Here is a 17,073-nt window from a genome sequence, read left to right as displayed (position 1 = left end):
CTGGCTCCCACCTCCTGAGCGCCAGGTCTGGACCTGTTAGAGAAGTTTAACTGCTGAAAGCCTGGCTCACTCACATCTGTCACTGCTAAAAAGGACAAAAAGAGTCTTTCCCTGCTGGGGTGCAGGGGAAGGATAAACACACTTCCAACTCAAGATCCAGCACTGCCTTCGGCTGGTTGATTTGTTGGAGGGAAGGGGGCGGTGTGGTGACAGGGAGGGGGAGCAGCCCAGCTGAAACCAGAGGCATAATTGCATCCAGCTGTGTGCAAAGGGGAAGCACGGCCAGCCTCCCCTCAACCCTGGTCCCCACCCCAGGCCCTCATGGGCTGGTCTCTGGTCCTGCAACTGCTCCATCCAAACAGGGTCATTGTGGGGTGGCTGCATTTTCCTTCATATCTTTTCGATCAGCGCTCTGTACCACAGGGCCTACGTGCCGTCCATCTTAGCTCTTTCGCCCTGCATAAAGGCAAAGCTTTGTTCTGAAACTCTCACATCCCAGCAAAACCGCTACAGTGCATGTGTGCGGTGAAAGCCTGGGGCTGCGGGCACTTACAGTGCCCACCTTGTTCTTACACCTAAGTGTGTGCTTCAAGCCCGGGCAGTGTTTAGGGGTGCTCTGTCCCGTAGACAATCCTTACTCTCTCCCTCTCCTGGGGCTTGGGTGCTCACGGAGTGGGAGTATGGGCAGACCCAACTCTAGATGGTGATTCCAGGCTTTGAGAAGCGTTGAGAGGGGTGCCCCATCAGGTGACAGGCAAGACTAGAGGCAAGGCTGCGAACGCGAGAGAGGTCACCTTTCCCAGGAAGCTCCTGTGCCTTCAAATCTGTTTCAGTCCCCCAAACAAATGATGCGAATGGCCCTCCCTCTTTTGTAATGACAGGGCAAAATTAAAGAAACAAAAATAATTATTCCAGAAGTGAGGGGGAAACCAAAAGCTAAAAAAGGCACAGAACCGAGGAGCCCACCCCTCTCCCCTCAAGCATCAGGCTGCAATGTTCCCAGGATCAACCCAGGGTCTTGGTCTCTCTGCCTTAGGTAGTATCCATTACTTGTCAGAAATTTTTAAAACACAGACAAAAGGAAAGAAAGAAAAGAAGATGCCCAAGATTATTACAGAGCTACCATCACCTCAGCACAGTTTATGGGACTGTCCCACAGAAGGCAGGCTTCCCAAGAAGGTTCTGCGGAAAAGGAGAAGCGGCTCCCATCCCAGAAGCTTCTGCTTTGAACTAGGTCCTCTGTGTCTGCTCTGCCAAGGGCCAAAGCCAGTGCTAATCATCAGGCTGGGGGATCTGTCCAGCCGGACCGGGGCCTATGCACTCGCTGCTGCGGAGGCAGGGTGGCGGGGGGCGCTGCCACTGGAACTGCCTCACTACATACAATTTCCTAGTCTGGGGGCTGGGAAAGTCCTGAAGTGAGCTTGCCTCCTTTAGGAAGAAACAGACTTGGAAGCATTTAGTCACATGTCCAGGGTCAGGGCAGCTGAAGAGATGTGGCTCTAAACCCAAGGTGTGCTGACCCCTGGGTGTAGGGAGAACCATGGGGTCTCTCCTGGAGGAGCAGAAAGGGACCGAGGACAGAAAGCAGGAGAGCCCAGTAGATTTGATCGCAGGCTCCCGCTAAATGCAATTCTCGCTTGGTTCTGCTGCTCTTTCTGAACCTCCCTTGGGAAGGTGGCCCTGTCCCAGACCTGAAAAGGCCAACACAAAGCCCAAAGGATCTGATTAGGAAGGTTCCCTGGCCCTCGGCCGGATGTTCTTTTTTCTGTTTCATACTAATATAATCGTGTGTGTTTTCCTGATCATATATAAACACCACTGACTCCAACCATGGCTTGTCTTCCCATCTCAGACATTTCACACTTGGCCTCTGGGAGCTCTTTTCGAGGCGCTAGAGCTGCTCTTACTTGGTGACCACCATGGAGCAGAACGGGTACAGAAATCAATCACTTGACTCTACAGATCCAGGAACAACTCTGGGTCCCTGGCTCCCGGTCACAGTGTCTACTGGCCGCCAACAACATCACGGATTCTGGTTTAATCTGATGCATTCTCCCCCGCCTAGCCAGGGATCCTGTGTTCGATTCTTCATACTTGACTGGCTGCTGATCTCTGAGATACCTGGGACCTTCCATCAGTTCAAAGAGCCAGGTGGATGATCTGTGTGCCTAAGAGATTCCCTAGCTGAAGGTCAAGAACTGTCTGGAGGCTCCACTAACCAATACGTCTCCCTACAAGGTCCTTTCCTTCCAGGGCTCTGGAATGCAGTGATAATTCACTAAGTGACTCCCTGTGGGCCCAAGGCGGGGTGATGCAACCTGGTAAATTACTAACAGGGAGTAGTGTGTCTACACCAGGGGGTTCCAGCTCAAAAGCCACACTTTTCTAGTTCATGTTCATCCTGTCATTGTCTGCTTCTCCATCTTTATTGGGGAGCATGCCCCTGCCTGATCTAATACCACATGTGCACACCACCAAACCAGCATTTACTGTCCTCCACTGGCCCAACCAATACATTAAATCCAACACCTGCTGATCCCTGCAAAAACTGCCCTCTTCCACCCCCAGGGACTCTCACTGTACCAGCTCAGAGGTCAGAGTGCACTGGCTCTCACCATCTCTCACGACCCTTTTCTGCATGACCACTCCTTCCCAGAATAGCCACAAAGCCCATAATCTCTCCCAAGTCATGGATGGCCATCCTTCTAACTCGTTGTTGGCAAATCACACCCCGGACTTAAAATTCTCCAGTGACAAGGAGAATCCAGCATGGTACCATTAACCAGCAACGATGCGACCAGCGCTCAGCTCTCTCATCTGCTTCCCTCTGGCCTGTTTCACAAATGTGTCACAAAGAAAAAGGTGGCTTTCTTTAGTCAAAATTAGGCTGAAGTCCTCCAACATCTCAGCTGCAAAGAAAGGTTTGGTAAGGTGGCTCCTTCCAATCACACAGCCACAGACCTGAAACCAATGCACCAGGGAGTAAGCCAGCACTAAAACGTCTTAGTCAATGACAGGTTGGATGGTTGGGTAGACAGTTCAAAGTCAGGACCCAAACCCAACAGTCCCATGGCTGCCCAGGGACTTGGTCCGCAGGGTCACACTCCCTCAGCCATGGCGGGTGATGGCTCCAGGGGTGCAGGGGAACTCAGTTGCTTTCCCAACCTTCCAGCTCCAACACCTGTGCCGCTCAGTCTGGGAATCCCCAGAGAGCACACTGGCAAGAAGCGAAATGGGAAATCGAGGGCTGGGAGTTAGGAAGACTCTCAGGGAAAGACGAGAGAGCACAGCGGAGCACCAGCTGACAGATGGCTGAGTACACAGAAGAACTTGGTACTTACCCCAGCCAGGAGGGAGGGGGCCCAGTGGGTCATGGTCAGTCGAAGTACTTGAAGACTAAACCCAAGAAACACAGCAGAACACAGAGGTTAAAAAAAACCTGCCAGTTTAAAAATAAATCAATCGATAAAAATAAAAATCCCAAGGATTCATTCCCACATTTGAGCACTTTGTACAGGCTACAGTGGGGCCTGAGGTGACATCTGCTGCTCTCAGTTTTTCTCAAAAAAGAAAAACCGAAAAAGAACCCCCCACTTGGAGGGCCCTGACAGGTTTTGGAGAGGGTGGAGCGAGGGGGAGGAAGATGAAGATGCATGCAGAAGAAGGTGGGCCAGGGCTGTGGAGGCAGAGAGCCGGAGCGGACAGCCCCACGAGCTCGGCCAGTGCCTCTGCTCTCGGCTCCTGCTCCCGGCGGCCAGGGCGACTGAAATCACCACCACCTCCAACTTTCTCCAAGAACCACACACGGGAGGGGAAAAAATATCGCAGGCCTTTCCAATGAAATCATTCCCACAAGCCCTGCCCACGCCCAGAGCTTCCTGGCTGGGGGCTGGGCCCTCCTCCTTCCACCTCCCTCCTGGGTGCGCTGGGAGAGGGAGCAGCCGTGGTGTGCAGAACCAGCCCAGACTGAGGGCACATTCATGCCCCAGGCCCCTCACCTCCCCCAGGAATGTTTTGCTTCCCCTCACAAAGCACCTTTATTCTCCTCCGGCCTGAACCTGAAGTTGCTCAGTGTTCTGTGTGTGCCTGTCTGGGGAGGTGGGGCTGGGGGCGAGGTGGTGAGCGAGCAGGAGAGACAGGAGAAAGAAGGGGGAGCAGACTCCAGGCCTTCAGGGTCACTGTTTACATTCAAACCCCCCACCCCCAGCCTAATTCTGCTGTGGGATCCCTGGGGCAGGGCTGCAGTGGACCAAGAGTTCTCATATCCTGCGGGGAAGGGGCTGCTGTCAAAAATTCTTCATAGTTAAATAAAACAAGTATTGTCCGTTGTTCCACACTGGCTTGCTTGCTTTTTTTCTTTTCTTTTCTTTTTTGCTGAAGCATTTTTATTTCACATACTAAAACTTGATCATCGCATGCAGGGATCAAGTTCTCAATGCAGACTTCGGGCTGCCCAGCTGGCTCTGTCTGGGGGTGACAGAGCCACACACGGGCAGGAGGATGAATGGGGCTCAGTCTTGGCTTGAGAAAACATTGGTGGAACTCAACTGCCAACGCATACCCCCCCCCCACCCCTACATAGCCAGCCCTCTGCCCCCAGCTCAAAGGACAGAAAAACTTTCTTTCCAAGGTGGCAGCACAGGCAACTCTTCCAAAGCAAGTTCCAACAAAGATGTTTAAGTCTTGAAACCATAGGTTCCTTGATGGGACAGAGCCCCCTTTCAGCAAAAGGCCTCCTGCCCAGCAGAATGAAACTGCGTGAAGGAAGCTGGGCTGTGCTCAATTTAGGGCCCCTGTTACCATCATCCTGGAGGACATGCTCAAACTTCCACCCCAATTCAGATTTGTCTGATGGCTACTGAAAGAGAGCTCCCAAATGTGACATCTCCCAGGTCATTCTGCTGAGAGTGAGGGGCTGGGGGTGGGGTGCAGAATCTCATAAAACCCAAGTTCCTCCAACCTTGTTAACACAGAAGAGCAGTAGCTATAAAAGCATTTGGTAACGGAAGGAAAGGAACTAACTTGTGAAATACGTGTGCATTTCAGATCATGAAGCCAAATAGAACTCAGTGGGTAATGAGCTGTAGCAAAAGGGAAGAAATACAGAAAAGGTCATTTTAAAAAAGTAAAAGAAGCATTCAGAGCAAAACTATCTGCTGCTTCAAGTGTTTTGTTTTATGGTTTTGTTTTTTGTAATGAGTGGGTAATCCACAAAACAGTCATGAGCTCCAATGGGAAATTAGCTCCCAACTGGTACCAACTGGGCTTCAGTAGACTGACAGTCATCTTCTGCATAACTCAACAGATCAACAAACCAAACAATCTTTACTGACGGCCTCCGTGACCGCACTGAACTAGAAACCAAAAATATTTATCAGTTGTCAAATATTCCTTTTCCAACACCATGGCACCTACAATGTAGGCACATGACTTAAAGAACAGCCAGTCAGATGCTCCCACTCAGAACTTCCGGGGAACGGCAGGTAAGCACGAGGTCTTCTGGAATGACTCACTGCTACAGTTGCGTCCATAGTCGGAGGGAGCAACCAGCATTTAATGGCAGCACAGCCCGGCAACATCCTGCACAAACTGTTCCTTTGCCTAGCCTACCCTGGTTTCTGCCAGAGCTTGGTTCGTCATTGCTCTGTTCATTCTATGAACTACCCCATTCCCATTTGGTAAATTCCTTTATTGCTTAAGTTTAACCAAGTGGATTTCTATTATTCATGAAAATCAACTGTGACTTGTATACAAAGCACAGGGAGGAGAATAAAAAAAATATCAACCCTTGTCTTTCCCTTTTTTTCCTTCCTTCCTTCCTTCCTTCCTTCCTTCCTTCCTTCCTTCCTTCCTCCCTCCCTCCCTCCCTCCTTCCCTTCCTCCCTTCCCCTCTCCCTCCCTCCCTTCCTTTTTCTTTTCTTTTCTTTTTTTTTTAAATAGACTCCACACCCAGCATGGAGCCCAACAAGGGGCTTGAACTCCCAACCCTGAGATCAAGACCTGAACTGAGACAGAGTCCAACGCTTAAGTGATTAAGCCACCCAGGCACCCCAACCTTTTTCATGACCCTTGCCTTTCTTTAAACTTCATACAATGCTGGCTCTCTTTCACTGTACTGTTGTTTTTTAAATAAATTTCTTTGGCATTATCCTATTCTTATCCTATCTGATCCATATCCCCCAAAAACCTGTGAAAAGGAGAACAGAAGAGGAAACAAGATGGAAGGGAAAGTGACCAGAAATTGATAAGCATGAACAACACATGAGAAGGAGTCAGTGAAAGCTGACACAACAATTTTACCGCTTGCAGTTAAAGCAAAGCACTTAACTATTTTGGACATTTCTTCCCTAATGTACATAGTACAACTTGAAAAATAAGAAAAGGAAGTGGACGGAAAGAAGCCAAAGAGAAACAAAAAAAATGAGAGCTACACATCATGGCCTGAAAACCAAAACCCCACATCTCCAGTAAGTCAACCAACTGCCCCTTTTCTTCTCCCACATTTCCCCTAAAATGAGAAATCCTAAGTATTGCTTGGAGCACAGCCAGAAAAGCATAGAGAAATGGGTGTGAAGGGATTACAGTCAGAAGAAAGATCCTGGGATGTGCAGGTGACTCTAAGCGACAAGACAGTTTCCTTTACTAGTAGGAACAGAAAGCAACACTATTGAATCACTTTCCTGGTAACTGTCCCACGGTTGGGATATCTGAGGTGCAGGCCGTGAGCCAGACAGCTCACGTTGAGTTCAATTCCCTCAGGACTAAGCACTAAGTTCCAGTAATATTTTAAGATACAAACTCAGAAATAAAGAATGTCTAGCAAATACAGCCGAGGGCAAGAAAGGCTCTGAGAAGGGCATAAAGGTTACTGCATAGAAGGCAGGTTCCTTTTTTAAGGATCCACCCCATGGGTGCAGAACAAAACCCAGGTGTTTGAGAGTTCAATCCAAGGGGCTCTCTGCAGAGTAAGAAACGAGAGTTGTCTGTTTCTGGATAATGCAATTTGGCACCGACACAAGAGGAGCCGCAGGATGGTCTTTTTCAGTCCTGCAGACACTGGCTACCTCCTTTAGCTCTTCAGGGAGGACCACATCAGGGGTTATGGGAGTGCTGCAGAAACAGCAGTAGGCACAATACACGCAAATGGGCGGGCATTGCCGTGGGACCGCAGCAGTGTCACAAAAGAGCGGGCACAGCGAAACTGTGAGTGCAAAACACTAGTGTGGTCACAAGAAACAAAGGCACGCTGGGGCATCAGGAATGGAGGCATATCAGAAATAAGGGAACACTAAGAGTAACCGAAAAACGTGTGTGATGAGGCAGAGGGCAGGAAGGAGCTATGGGAGACTGCGATGTGGGGTTCCCCTGGCTTCCATCTTGAACTGCACGTTGTGTTCTCTGTGGAGCAAGTGAGGAAGAACGCGGTCTTGGTTTCAGCGAGCAGGAGGAGGAGGAGGGGAAGCCGCTGGTACAGTATCAGCTCTTAAGTCTTCCGAGTCAAACCCTGGGCCAAGGCCAAACCCCAAAATAACTGTATGAAAGCGACTCTTCTTACTGGTGACCAGGACATGGCACCGTAGCAAACGAGGGGCAAAGCAAATCCAGGGGAGAAGGAAATCAACAGAGAGACATTGAAAGCTGACCCAAGAAAGATTCCACATGTTTTTCAATATGAATCTTGTTTCACAGAGAAAAGGGAACAATCACCTCCATCCAGAACCCTCCTGAATCCTCAGCCAAGCTGAGAAAACCAGTTTAGAGTACTCAAAAAAAAAAAAAAAGTTTCCTTCAAGGGGACCCTCCAAGGTGAAGTTCTACCTCTGTGTGCCTACGATGACACTGCGAGAGCAAGAGAGGCGGGAAAGAGAAATGGATGGTCCAAAAGACCAAGTGAATGTGACCTCTAGAACCTGCCCTCTCACACACCATTTTTTTTTTTTTAAAGAAGCTGAGTAGGCAGGGAGACAAAATCATTGGGAGGCTCCTAAAACGTGTCCTTGTCTCTAAGTCAAAGGATAGAGATGTCTGGATCTTCTTAGTTTTGCAGCCACGACCCCCAAGAAAAGAGCAGGTGAAGTCTTCGGGGGCTGCTCTGGAGGAACAATTTCTGACCCGCAGAGAATGACCAGATCCCATCCAGTTTTGACACATGCCAGAAGTGGATGTCAGGCAAGTGTGAAAGGGGCTGCGGAGTGCAAGGCCAGGCCTAAGAACCCCCCGGGCACGGATTAGAGCCAGACGTTACAGCTGACCTAGACGCAACGTAATGGGACAAACACCGTGCTTTCTGCTCATCCATACTGAGAAAACTGAGGTTCCTCATCAGTGTACTCGCCATACGATGAGCATCAGCCCCACAGACAGAAGGTGAGACAGGCCAGTCCAGCGGGATGGCACCATCCCTTATGCTTAATGGTGTAGCTCCTGCTCTGGGTTAGCAGAGAAACAGCTGCAAACAAAGACAAAGCTGATAATGAACGTTACGTGGTTCAATGGAATTAAAGATTTTCTGAGCATCTAACTAGGAAAGTATCTAATTTAGAAATGGGTTGTGGTGAGGCGCCTGGGTGGCGCAGTCGTTAAGCATCTGCCTTTGGCTCAGGGCGTGATCCCGGCGTTGTGGGATCGAGCCCCACATCAGGCTCCTCCGCTATGAGCCTGTTTCTCCCTCTCCCACTCCCCCTGCCTGTGTTCCCTCTCTCGCTGGCTGTCTCTCTCTGTCAAATAAAATAAATAAAATCTTAAAAAAAAAAAAAAAGAAATGGATTGTGGGCTTAGTTTATTTCAAATAGAAACAGTGTTGACTAAACACGGTGATTCAGTGTTGTGGACCAGGTCAAAAAGTTTCCCGCCTCTAATCCACCACCTTCTATAGGGATTCTAGTGCACATCCCAAGCTTCATGTTCAAGGTGCCCCAAGAATATGCAGAGTTCCAGTTTCAGAATCCCCGTCCCTACCAAAGAGGCTGTGTGGCTGGGTTCCCCCCAGCCACCAGGTCACTGGTAGAGGCTCTAATGGGATGGACGGTGAGGCTAAAGGGTTCCTGAAGGGACACAGTACAGGAGGCCATGAGACAGTTAACTTGGGACCCTAGCACTCTGAATTCTGGAATAGAAAATTCAAATGCGGTTCTGTAGATAATGAGCACAGAAAGCTTCGAGTCCGTGATTAAAATGGCAGTGATGACTGCAGAGCAAAGCCCCTCTTCCTTAAACCCTTCACAGTGACAAGTGATCAATTGACAATGACATATGAAGACCACTCTGCTGGGAACAGGCAGTACAGATCGGAGAAGAGAGCAATGCCAACAAACAGAACAATTCAGAGACTGCCCCAACCATTCAGTTGGGAGGGACAGAGGAAAATCAGGAATCAGGTAGAAGGAAGCTGAACTAGACCAAGAGTCAATAAACTTTTTCTTTTACGGGTCAGACAGTAAATATTTTAGGCTTTATAGGCTATATGGTCTCTGTTGTAACTACTCAACTCTGTTGTTACAGTAAAAGCAGCCAGAGTCAATACCTAAACTATCGGGAGTGCTTCTGTGCCAATAAAACTTTATTTAGAAAACAAAGTGTGGGCCAGTTTGGCCCATGGACCATAGTTTGCCAAGCCCTGATTCAGATCAATTTTACAGTTCCATCTTTGTGAATCTGCCAAATAAGAAAGATCTAAAGAAAAACAGGAGCAGAAATGAAAAGGATTTGGGTGGCTATTGCTCTGTAAAGTTGAGGTATGGGAGAGGTCACAGCTGATCTTCAGGTTTCAAATTAGAAAAATGGGCTTGGAAGGAGGGGCCAGAAAAGAAATCCAGTCTTGGAAGACAGACGGTAAATTCGGTTTCAGATATCTTGAATCCTAAACACAGAGACAGATATTGAGTTACTAAATTAGATATAATGGAACTTGAGGCATTTCACGGTGATGCGTAAAATCTCCAGAGCACTGGTGTTTCAAGACGTGGTTTTCCCCTCTCACCAAAGAGGTCAACAGATACTGTGTGAGGTGGCACATTCTCCAGCGCCGGGAGGCTCCACACCCTCATGGCGAGCCCCTGCCCTCTCACCTGGTAGAGGAATCTTTGGCTGAAGTGCTGCATGGCGCCCTGGAGCTGATTGCGCTGGGACTGCCACTGTTCGTAGTTCCGCACGTACTCAGCTGTGGGCCGCTGCCAGGTGGTGGTCCGAGTGTTGTGATCCACATAGTAAAACCTGCCTCGGGGGTCTGTGCGCTTTTCCCAGCTGGAAACATAAAGCTCAGAATGAATAGAGTAACCATCCACCCCTACCCTCAAATTCCAGAGGAATCTCAGGACGGCTGGCAAGGAGGGACTGAGGGAGCGTTAAGCGTGGTGTCTGGCATGGGAGCCTGGCCAGGCAAGACCCAGTCACGGAGGCTTCTGGGAAAGCAGTCATTTGTGGCTGCTTCTGCAGCCACCAATCCCTCCTCACCATTAGCTCCTGATTTCCATTTGGGAGATCCATGTTGTTCTGGGGGAGCTGACTCTCCTCCCAAGTTCAGAGGTGAGCAGCTGACTGGATCAGGAGTAGGCATGGGACCTATGTTGAGCTTAATGAAGGCAAATCTCATGATTTTTGCTAGGAATGCTAGGAAAAATAGTCTCTCTTCCTTGCCAGATATGACTGAGAAAGCATGCAGTCCTAGGAGCCACTGGCTGTCATCATGGACCCAAATACAATATGAAGTTGACCCAATAGATGGCAGAGTAGAAAACCAAAACAAAAAAAAGCCAGCCCCTTGGTGATATTGTTGAGTCACTAGATCAGGCTTCACTTGAACCCAGGATCTACATCTAGAATTTTCAGTTACATTAGCCAGTGAATTCTTTTCATTATTTAAGCCAATTTAGATTCCAATTTTTGTTACTTGCAACAGAAATCATCCTGATATAAAGTGCCAGTGAAAACATGTTGCATGGTCATGAGAAGAAGAGATGGTATGAACAGTAGGATTCTCTACAGTAATTTTAGTGACAAAGCAACCTTTCCAAAGTACTAAAATACCTAAAATACCCATGGGCAAGGCAAGACTAGAACAGATGGTAAAAATCTTCATCTGTGCCTGGCTGGTATAACTTGATTTGCACACAATGAGGGAGGAAGCGATCAAAAGAAAGTAAGAGAGGGAACTTTGTGGAATGATGAAAATGCTTTAACATTTTGATGGTGTGTAGGTTACAGGAATGTATGCATTTGTCAAAACTCAGCAAACTATGTATTGAAATCTGTATATCTTATTGTATGTAAGTCATACTTCAATATTAAAAAGTGAACTCAAATCTAATCAAGCCTCCATATCTAGCTACCAGTTTACAGGGAAGACAAGGGATAGAGGAACATGTTACCCAACACCTCAAGGTCATATCAGTCACATCCGGAATATGAGAAATTCTACAGAACAAATGCCAATGATCTTCAAGAAATAAATGGTCAGAAAAAAATAAGAAAGGGTGGGGAACTTACAGATTAAGAGAGACTTTTGAGACATGCCAGCCAAAAGCAATGTGATGGTCTTCAGTCTGAATCTGACTCAAATCAACTGTAAAAACATTTTTAATACAATTGGGGAAAATGGAACACAGATTGGGTATGACATGCATGAAGGAAGGAAATATTGTTAATTTTGTTGGGTGGGATGATGGTATTTTAGTTTAGTTTTTCTTTTTTTTAAAATAATCTCTATGCCCAACGTGGGGCTCAAACAACCCCGAGACTAAGAGTTGCATGCTCTACCAACTGAGCCAGAGAGGCGCCCCTAGCTTTGTTTTGTTTTTTAAACCCTTATCTGTTAGAGATGTATGTATTTATGGTTCAAAGGATATGACATCTGGGATTTGCTTTAAAACTCATCAGTCCCCTCTCCTGAAAAGTAGGTGGTCAGATGAAACAAAATGTTATTAATTGTCAGAACCAGGTGGTGGTGGTTACAAGGGATTCATTGTACTACTCTCTCGAATTTGGTGTATGCCTGATGTTTGCATTATAAATTTGAAAGGGGGAGAGGGACAAAAGAAGCTTTAAAAAGATAAGAAAGAGATACCACTGAAGAAAACAGCCCTAACCCAACACAAAGAGAACCAATATGGATTACACTATATGTGCTGGAAAGTCTTTGTTCACTATCTTCTCATTTCATCTTCTCTGAATCCTTAACTTACTCACATAACTATCATGCTTTGGTCTGGTACCTTCCTCAATTTTCAGGGTTAGCTTCCTAACTGACTTTTTTTGGCCGCCTCTTCAATGATTCTTTTAACTCAAGGCCTCTCTAAAAATGGCTTCTCTTCAAGGAGTTTCCAGTCCCGATGGCCGTCCCTACACTGCATCTGGATTCTGCATGCTAGACTGCTTTGCCTTTATGACCCACAGTCACTTTGGACTCAACAAATGCCACAGCTCTCTCCCCAAACCTCCTGCTAGTCCTCCTCCCAGGGGTGAAGCTATCCCATCATTCCTGACTCTTCCCTTCCATTCAGCCCGAGGGCTTCTTCCGTTGTTGTCACCTGCCCCTGACTTTCCATTTCTATGTCCAACTATCCCTGAGCAAAACTCCCCACTCTGAGCCAGCCTATAAACTGCCACCGGGATAATCATACCAGACTGCACCCCCCCCCACCCGCTTGTGTGTGATGCTCCTGCTCAAAACCATCAACAACTCCCCACCGCCCTTGAGTTGAAACCTCAGATTAGTATTCAAGGCCCACACCAAACTGGAACCTTCCCACCTTTCTCATAAACCCTCTCAACTCATGATTTTTCTTTTTCTTTTTTATCTAAGGAATCATGTATCAATAGTTTAAAAAATATAAATAGTTCTACAGGAGGTAAATAAAAAAACCAGCATCTCCCTTTCCTACCTCTCCCCATTGCTGATTCTTGCTCCTCTGATGCAACAACTTTCAATTCCCAACTGTGTCTTCTATCTACAGCCATATTTCTGAATAACACACTTCTTCCATTATGCCTGGACTTCAGTTATATTACACGTTACTTGTGAACCTTTCACCTTCGGAGCTGAGCATTTAGTTACTGTATCGCACCCCACAGCACCCACAGTGCCCTCTCCTCCCCCAGCCTCCCAATTCAGAAAATCATCATTCAGTCAACTTTCAGAGTTTGTATTCTGACTTTGTAAAATGCTACAAATCTATTTCCTTACTTGTACAACTTCTTTTCTTTTCTGAAGTTAAAGAACTATGCATTTCATTCTGCTTGGTTTTCAAGAACCGATCACTATTGCCCCCCCAGAATCTCATAGCACAAGTGGCCTCTCGGTGTCAGTTAGATGTGCCTCAGCCATGTCTCTGCAGGCATACTTCGTCCTATGTGGACACCCATCCTCCAGGCCAGCTTTACATCACTGTCCTGAATCATCTTCCCTCACCTTCCTCTTGGGAATGTCTTTGGCCCCTGAATGGAGTCCCCTATGTCCTACATCTCACGACTTCTTTCTTGGTTTCCTCTCATCTGGTGGAACAAATCATCTAGTAGCTTCTGCGAAAGAACACACTGAAGTGAATTGTTTGAAACACTGGCGATGCCTTTATTTCAACCCTCACAGTTGAGTGTTAAGATGAGTTAAGAGTTGATTTCTAGACAGGAAATAGTTTTCCATCAGAATTTTAAGGGTCTGGCTCCATAGTTGGCTGTTGAGACAAAAGATGGCATTCTTGATTCCTGATCCTTGATTCCCTATTTTTACCTTCTGGGGGCTTCTGAGATATTCTCTTGCCATCCCAAAAGTTCACCAGAATGTGCCTTGGGGTCACTGTTTTCCCATTCTCTGGGTTGGGCGTTTGGTAGGCCCTTTGAATTTGAATACTTTACCTCTCAATTCTAGCAAAATCCTTTTATTCTTTCTTTGGTAATTTCCTAACCTCTATTTCTAGTTCTTGCTAGAACTATTCATGAATGATGTTGAATATCCTAGACTCATCCTCTAATTTTATTATCTCCGACATAATCTTGCAATCCTGTAATTTCTATTTCTGCATTATATATAGTTGACATTTGAACAGTAAAGGTTTGAATCCACTCACATGTGGATTTTTCTCAATAAATACACTGTAAACGTATTTTTTCTTCCTTATGATTTTCTTTACACTTTCTTTTCTCTACCCTAATTTATTCTAAGATTATAGTACATAATACATATAACATGCAAAATATTTGTTAATTAATTATGAAGCTTTTGGTCAACAGTAAGCTATTAGTAGTTAAGTTTTGGAGGAGTCAGTTATTTCCGTATTTTCAACTGTGCAGGGGGTCAGCACTCCTAACCCCTAGGTTGTTCAACGGTCAACTATATATTAATTTCTAAAAGGTCTTCTTGGGACGCCTGGGTGGCTCACTTGGGTTAGCATCTGCCTTCGGCTCGGGCCATGATCCCAGCCAGGGTCCTGGGATCAAGTCCCATGTCGGGGTCCTTGCTCAGCGGGGAACCTGCTTCTCCCTCTGCTTGTTGCTCCCCCTGCTTGTGCTCTCTCTCTTTCTCTCTGACAAATAAAATACTTAAAAAAAATAAAAATAAAAGGTCTTATTTCCTGCATGGTCCATTTTCCAGTCTCCTGTTCTTGCACAGATGCCATATTTCCTCCCAAATTTTTGAGGATATGAATTATAATTTGGTTTTATAACTTCCACATTGTTTTCACCAAGTCCCTTTTTCTCTGTCTGTTGGTCCCAGGCTGTTCTTTCACATTTAAAAGTGAGTCATTAAAATGCTGAATGGACGCTCTGGGTATCCAGGTCTATCCAGGTCGGGGTGGGCTGACCAGTGGCTTAACTCTGCTGTTTGACTAGAAGACCCCCAAATAGCACAATCTGCAGTTCTCTTCCCTTAGACTGGTCACTTTATCCAGCAAAAGACTTTCCAGTCTTTAACTTGGGGACAGGGTCCTCACTTAATCCCTTTTTCTTCTGAGTTCATCTCCACCTTCCGCTACGGCTATATTCCACAGGCCGGCTGCATGTGTGCCTGTGTGCAAGAGGCATACACGTGTGCACGCACGCCTGTGACAGCAGGATGCAAGTGATGGCTGACAACTTGAGAACCTAAATGCTCCCTGCACAGATTCTTTCTTTTTGTTTTGTTTCTTGTTTGTTTGTTGTTGTTGTTTTTAAGATTTTTTATTTATTTATTGGACAGAGAGAGACAGCCAGAGAGAGAGGGAACACAAGCAGGGGGAGTGGGAGAGGAAGAAGCAGGCTCCCAGTGGAGCAAGGAGTCCGATGCGGGGCTCGATCCCAGGACTCTGGGATCACGCACTGAGCCGAAGGCAGATGCTTAACTACCGAGCCACCCAGGCGTCCCTCCCTGCACAGATTTTTAACTTAACTTCAGGATTATTTAGTCTCACTACACACATATACACACACACACATACACACACACACCCCAACGTCTGATTGCTGAGGCTTTCCAGGGCTGCGAGCTGCAAACTGGCTGGCTTCCTGGGGGATACCCACACTGCAAGCTTAGGTTTCAGCTTTCTCAGCTCTGCCATTTAGCTATCAGCAACTAAACTTTGATTACCATCTCCCATATGCTGCTTCTCCTCTTCCATTCTTTTATCATTATACTTTTATTGCCATTTTAGGGGGTTTTCAGAAAGGAATGGAAATAAACACATGTTCAATCCACATGTTTAACTGAAAGTCCTCTGCACTGGTGAATTTCAAACTTCTAAGCAGCCCAACCCTACCCTTGATTCCGGGTGGAATCTTACAAAGATTCACAATCTATAAAAACAGAGCAATGGCTGGCGGCCCAGTCAGCCCTTTTACTATCTCCACTTCCAGCAGGCATGCCCGCCGCAGCCAGGTGCCTTGCTAGACACACTCTGAGCATCTTTGTTTCACATAAACCTTCCACTCCAGCAAAACTGCTCCATGAATCATTCCCTACAGACATCTTTTCCATTCACACTGTTCCCCAAACCTGGATCAACTTCCTCTTGTCTTTAAGTCCACCTCCAGCATTTCCTGCAAGACCAAGTTTGATCCACCTCTCTCTGAGGCCTCCCCTACACCATGCTCTATGGAGAACCCTCTCCCTGCTCACCTTTGGTCTGAGCACCACCTAAGAGCAAATTACTGCATTCATCTTTAGTTACCAGGGCCAATACTTTTTGTTCCTAGATAAAAAAATGACCATTTGGGGGCACCTGGGTGGCTCAGTCAGTTAAGCATCTGCCTTTGGCTCAGGTCATGATCCCAGGGTCCTGGGATCAAGCCCCGCATCAGGCTCCCTGCTCTGCGGGAAGCCTGTTTCTCCCTCTCCTTCTGCCTGCTCCTCCCCCAGATTGTGCTCTCTCTGTCAAATAAATAAAATCTTAAAAAAAAAAAAAAAGAACGAATAGGCTATGTGAGCTGAGCCATCTCCCAATAAAACATTAAAACTGTTCTGAAAATAAGAAAGCTGACTTTAGTGTCCCACCTGAAACTCAAAGAGGAATCAAATCTTGGGCCATCCTTAGGAGACACCATTAAATATCTTCACTTAGATTCCATCCAAATGTTCACAATATCAAGGCCTACATTACATAACTTATAGGCCAGAGAGGGTAAGAGGCAGCAACCAGAACTCTTTTAGAGTTAAGGCCGCTTTTATTTTTTTAATTATTGTAATTCAATTAATTAACATATGCATTATTGGTTTCAGAAGTAATGTTGCTTTTAAATAGATGGGTTGTCAACACAAAAAGTACAAGTATAAAAAGCATCCTGTTAAAAATCAATGAATAATTTACAAGACACTGGAGAGATTTGACTACTGACTGGGTATTCGATGACAGCAAGGAAATACTGTTAACAATACAGTGGTTTTGTTTTTAATAAGAGAACATTTTTTAGGAATATATACCAAAATATGGATAAAATTATATGATGCCTGGGGTTTGCCTCAAAATGATCTAAGAAAGGGGGAGAGGGCTGGGTGAGGATTACAGATCAGGAGTTGGCAAATTTTTTCTATAAAGGGCTACAAAGTAAATATTTTAGGCTTGGCAGGCTATACAGTCTATGTCGCAATTACTCAACTCTGCCATTGAG

General features: G+C 46.4%; 1 protein-coding gene across 3 annotated transcripts in view; it reads right to left on the bottom strand.

Annotated features, from left to right (window-relative positions):
* The window catches only part of WWP2 (WW domain containing E3 ubiquitin protein ligase 2), a 119,698-nt gene that overhangs the window by 11,008 nt on the left and 91,617 nt on the right, over positions 1-17,073 (bottom strand). For all 3 annotated transcript variants that reach the window (XR_004619272.1, XM_002923650.4, XM_034639621.1), the window contains 2 exons: positions 10,068-10,242; positions 3,342-3,396 (listed from right to left, as the gene is read on the bottom strand). Coding sequence is in view for 2 of the 3 variants with exons in the window: in XM_002923650.4 (XP_002923696.1) it covers positions 3,342-3,396; positions 10,068-10,242 (230 nt within the window). In the remaining variant the exon portion in view is untranslated. The remainder of the gene's footprint in view (positions 1-3,341; positions 3,397-10,067; positions 10,243-17,073) is intronic.

This window comes from Ailuropoda melanoleuca, chromosome 12 (assembly GCF_002007445.2).
Source record: "Ailuropoda melanoleuca isolate Jingjing chromosome 12, ASM200744v2, whole genome shotgun sequence".
Taxonomy (NCBI): Eukaryota; Metazoa; Chordata; class Mammalia; order Carnivora; family Ursidae; genus Ailuropoda; species Ailuropoda melanoleuca.
Note: the sequence above shows the minus strand (reverse complement) of the source record. Positions and strands in the feature narration are given on the sequence as shown.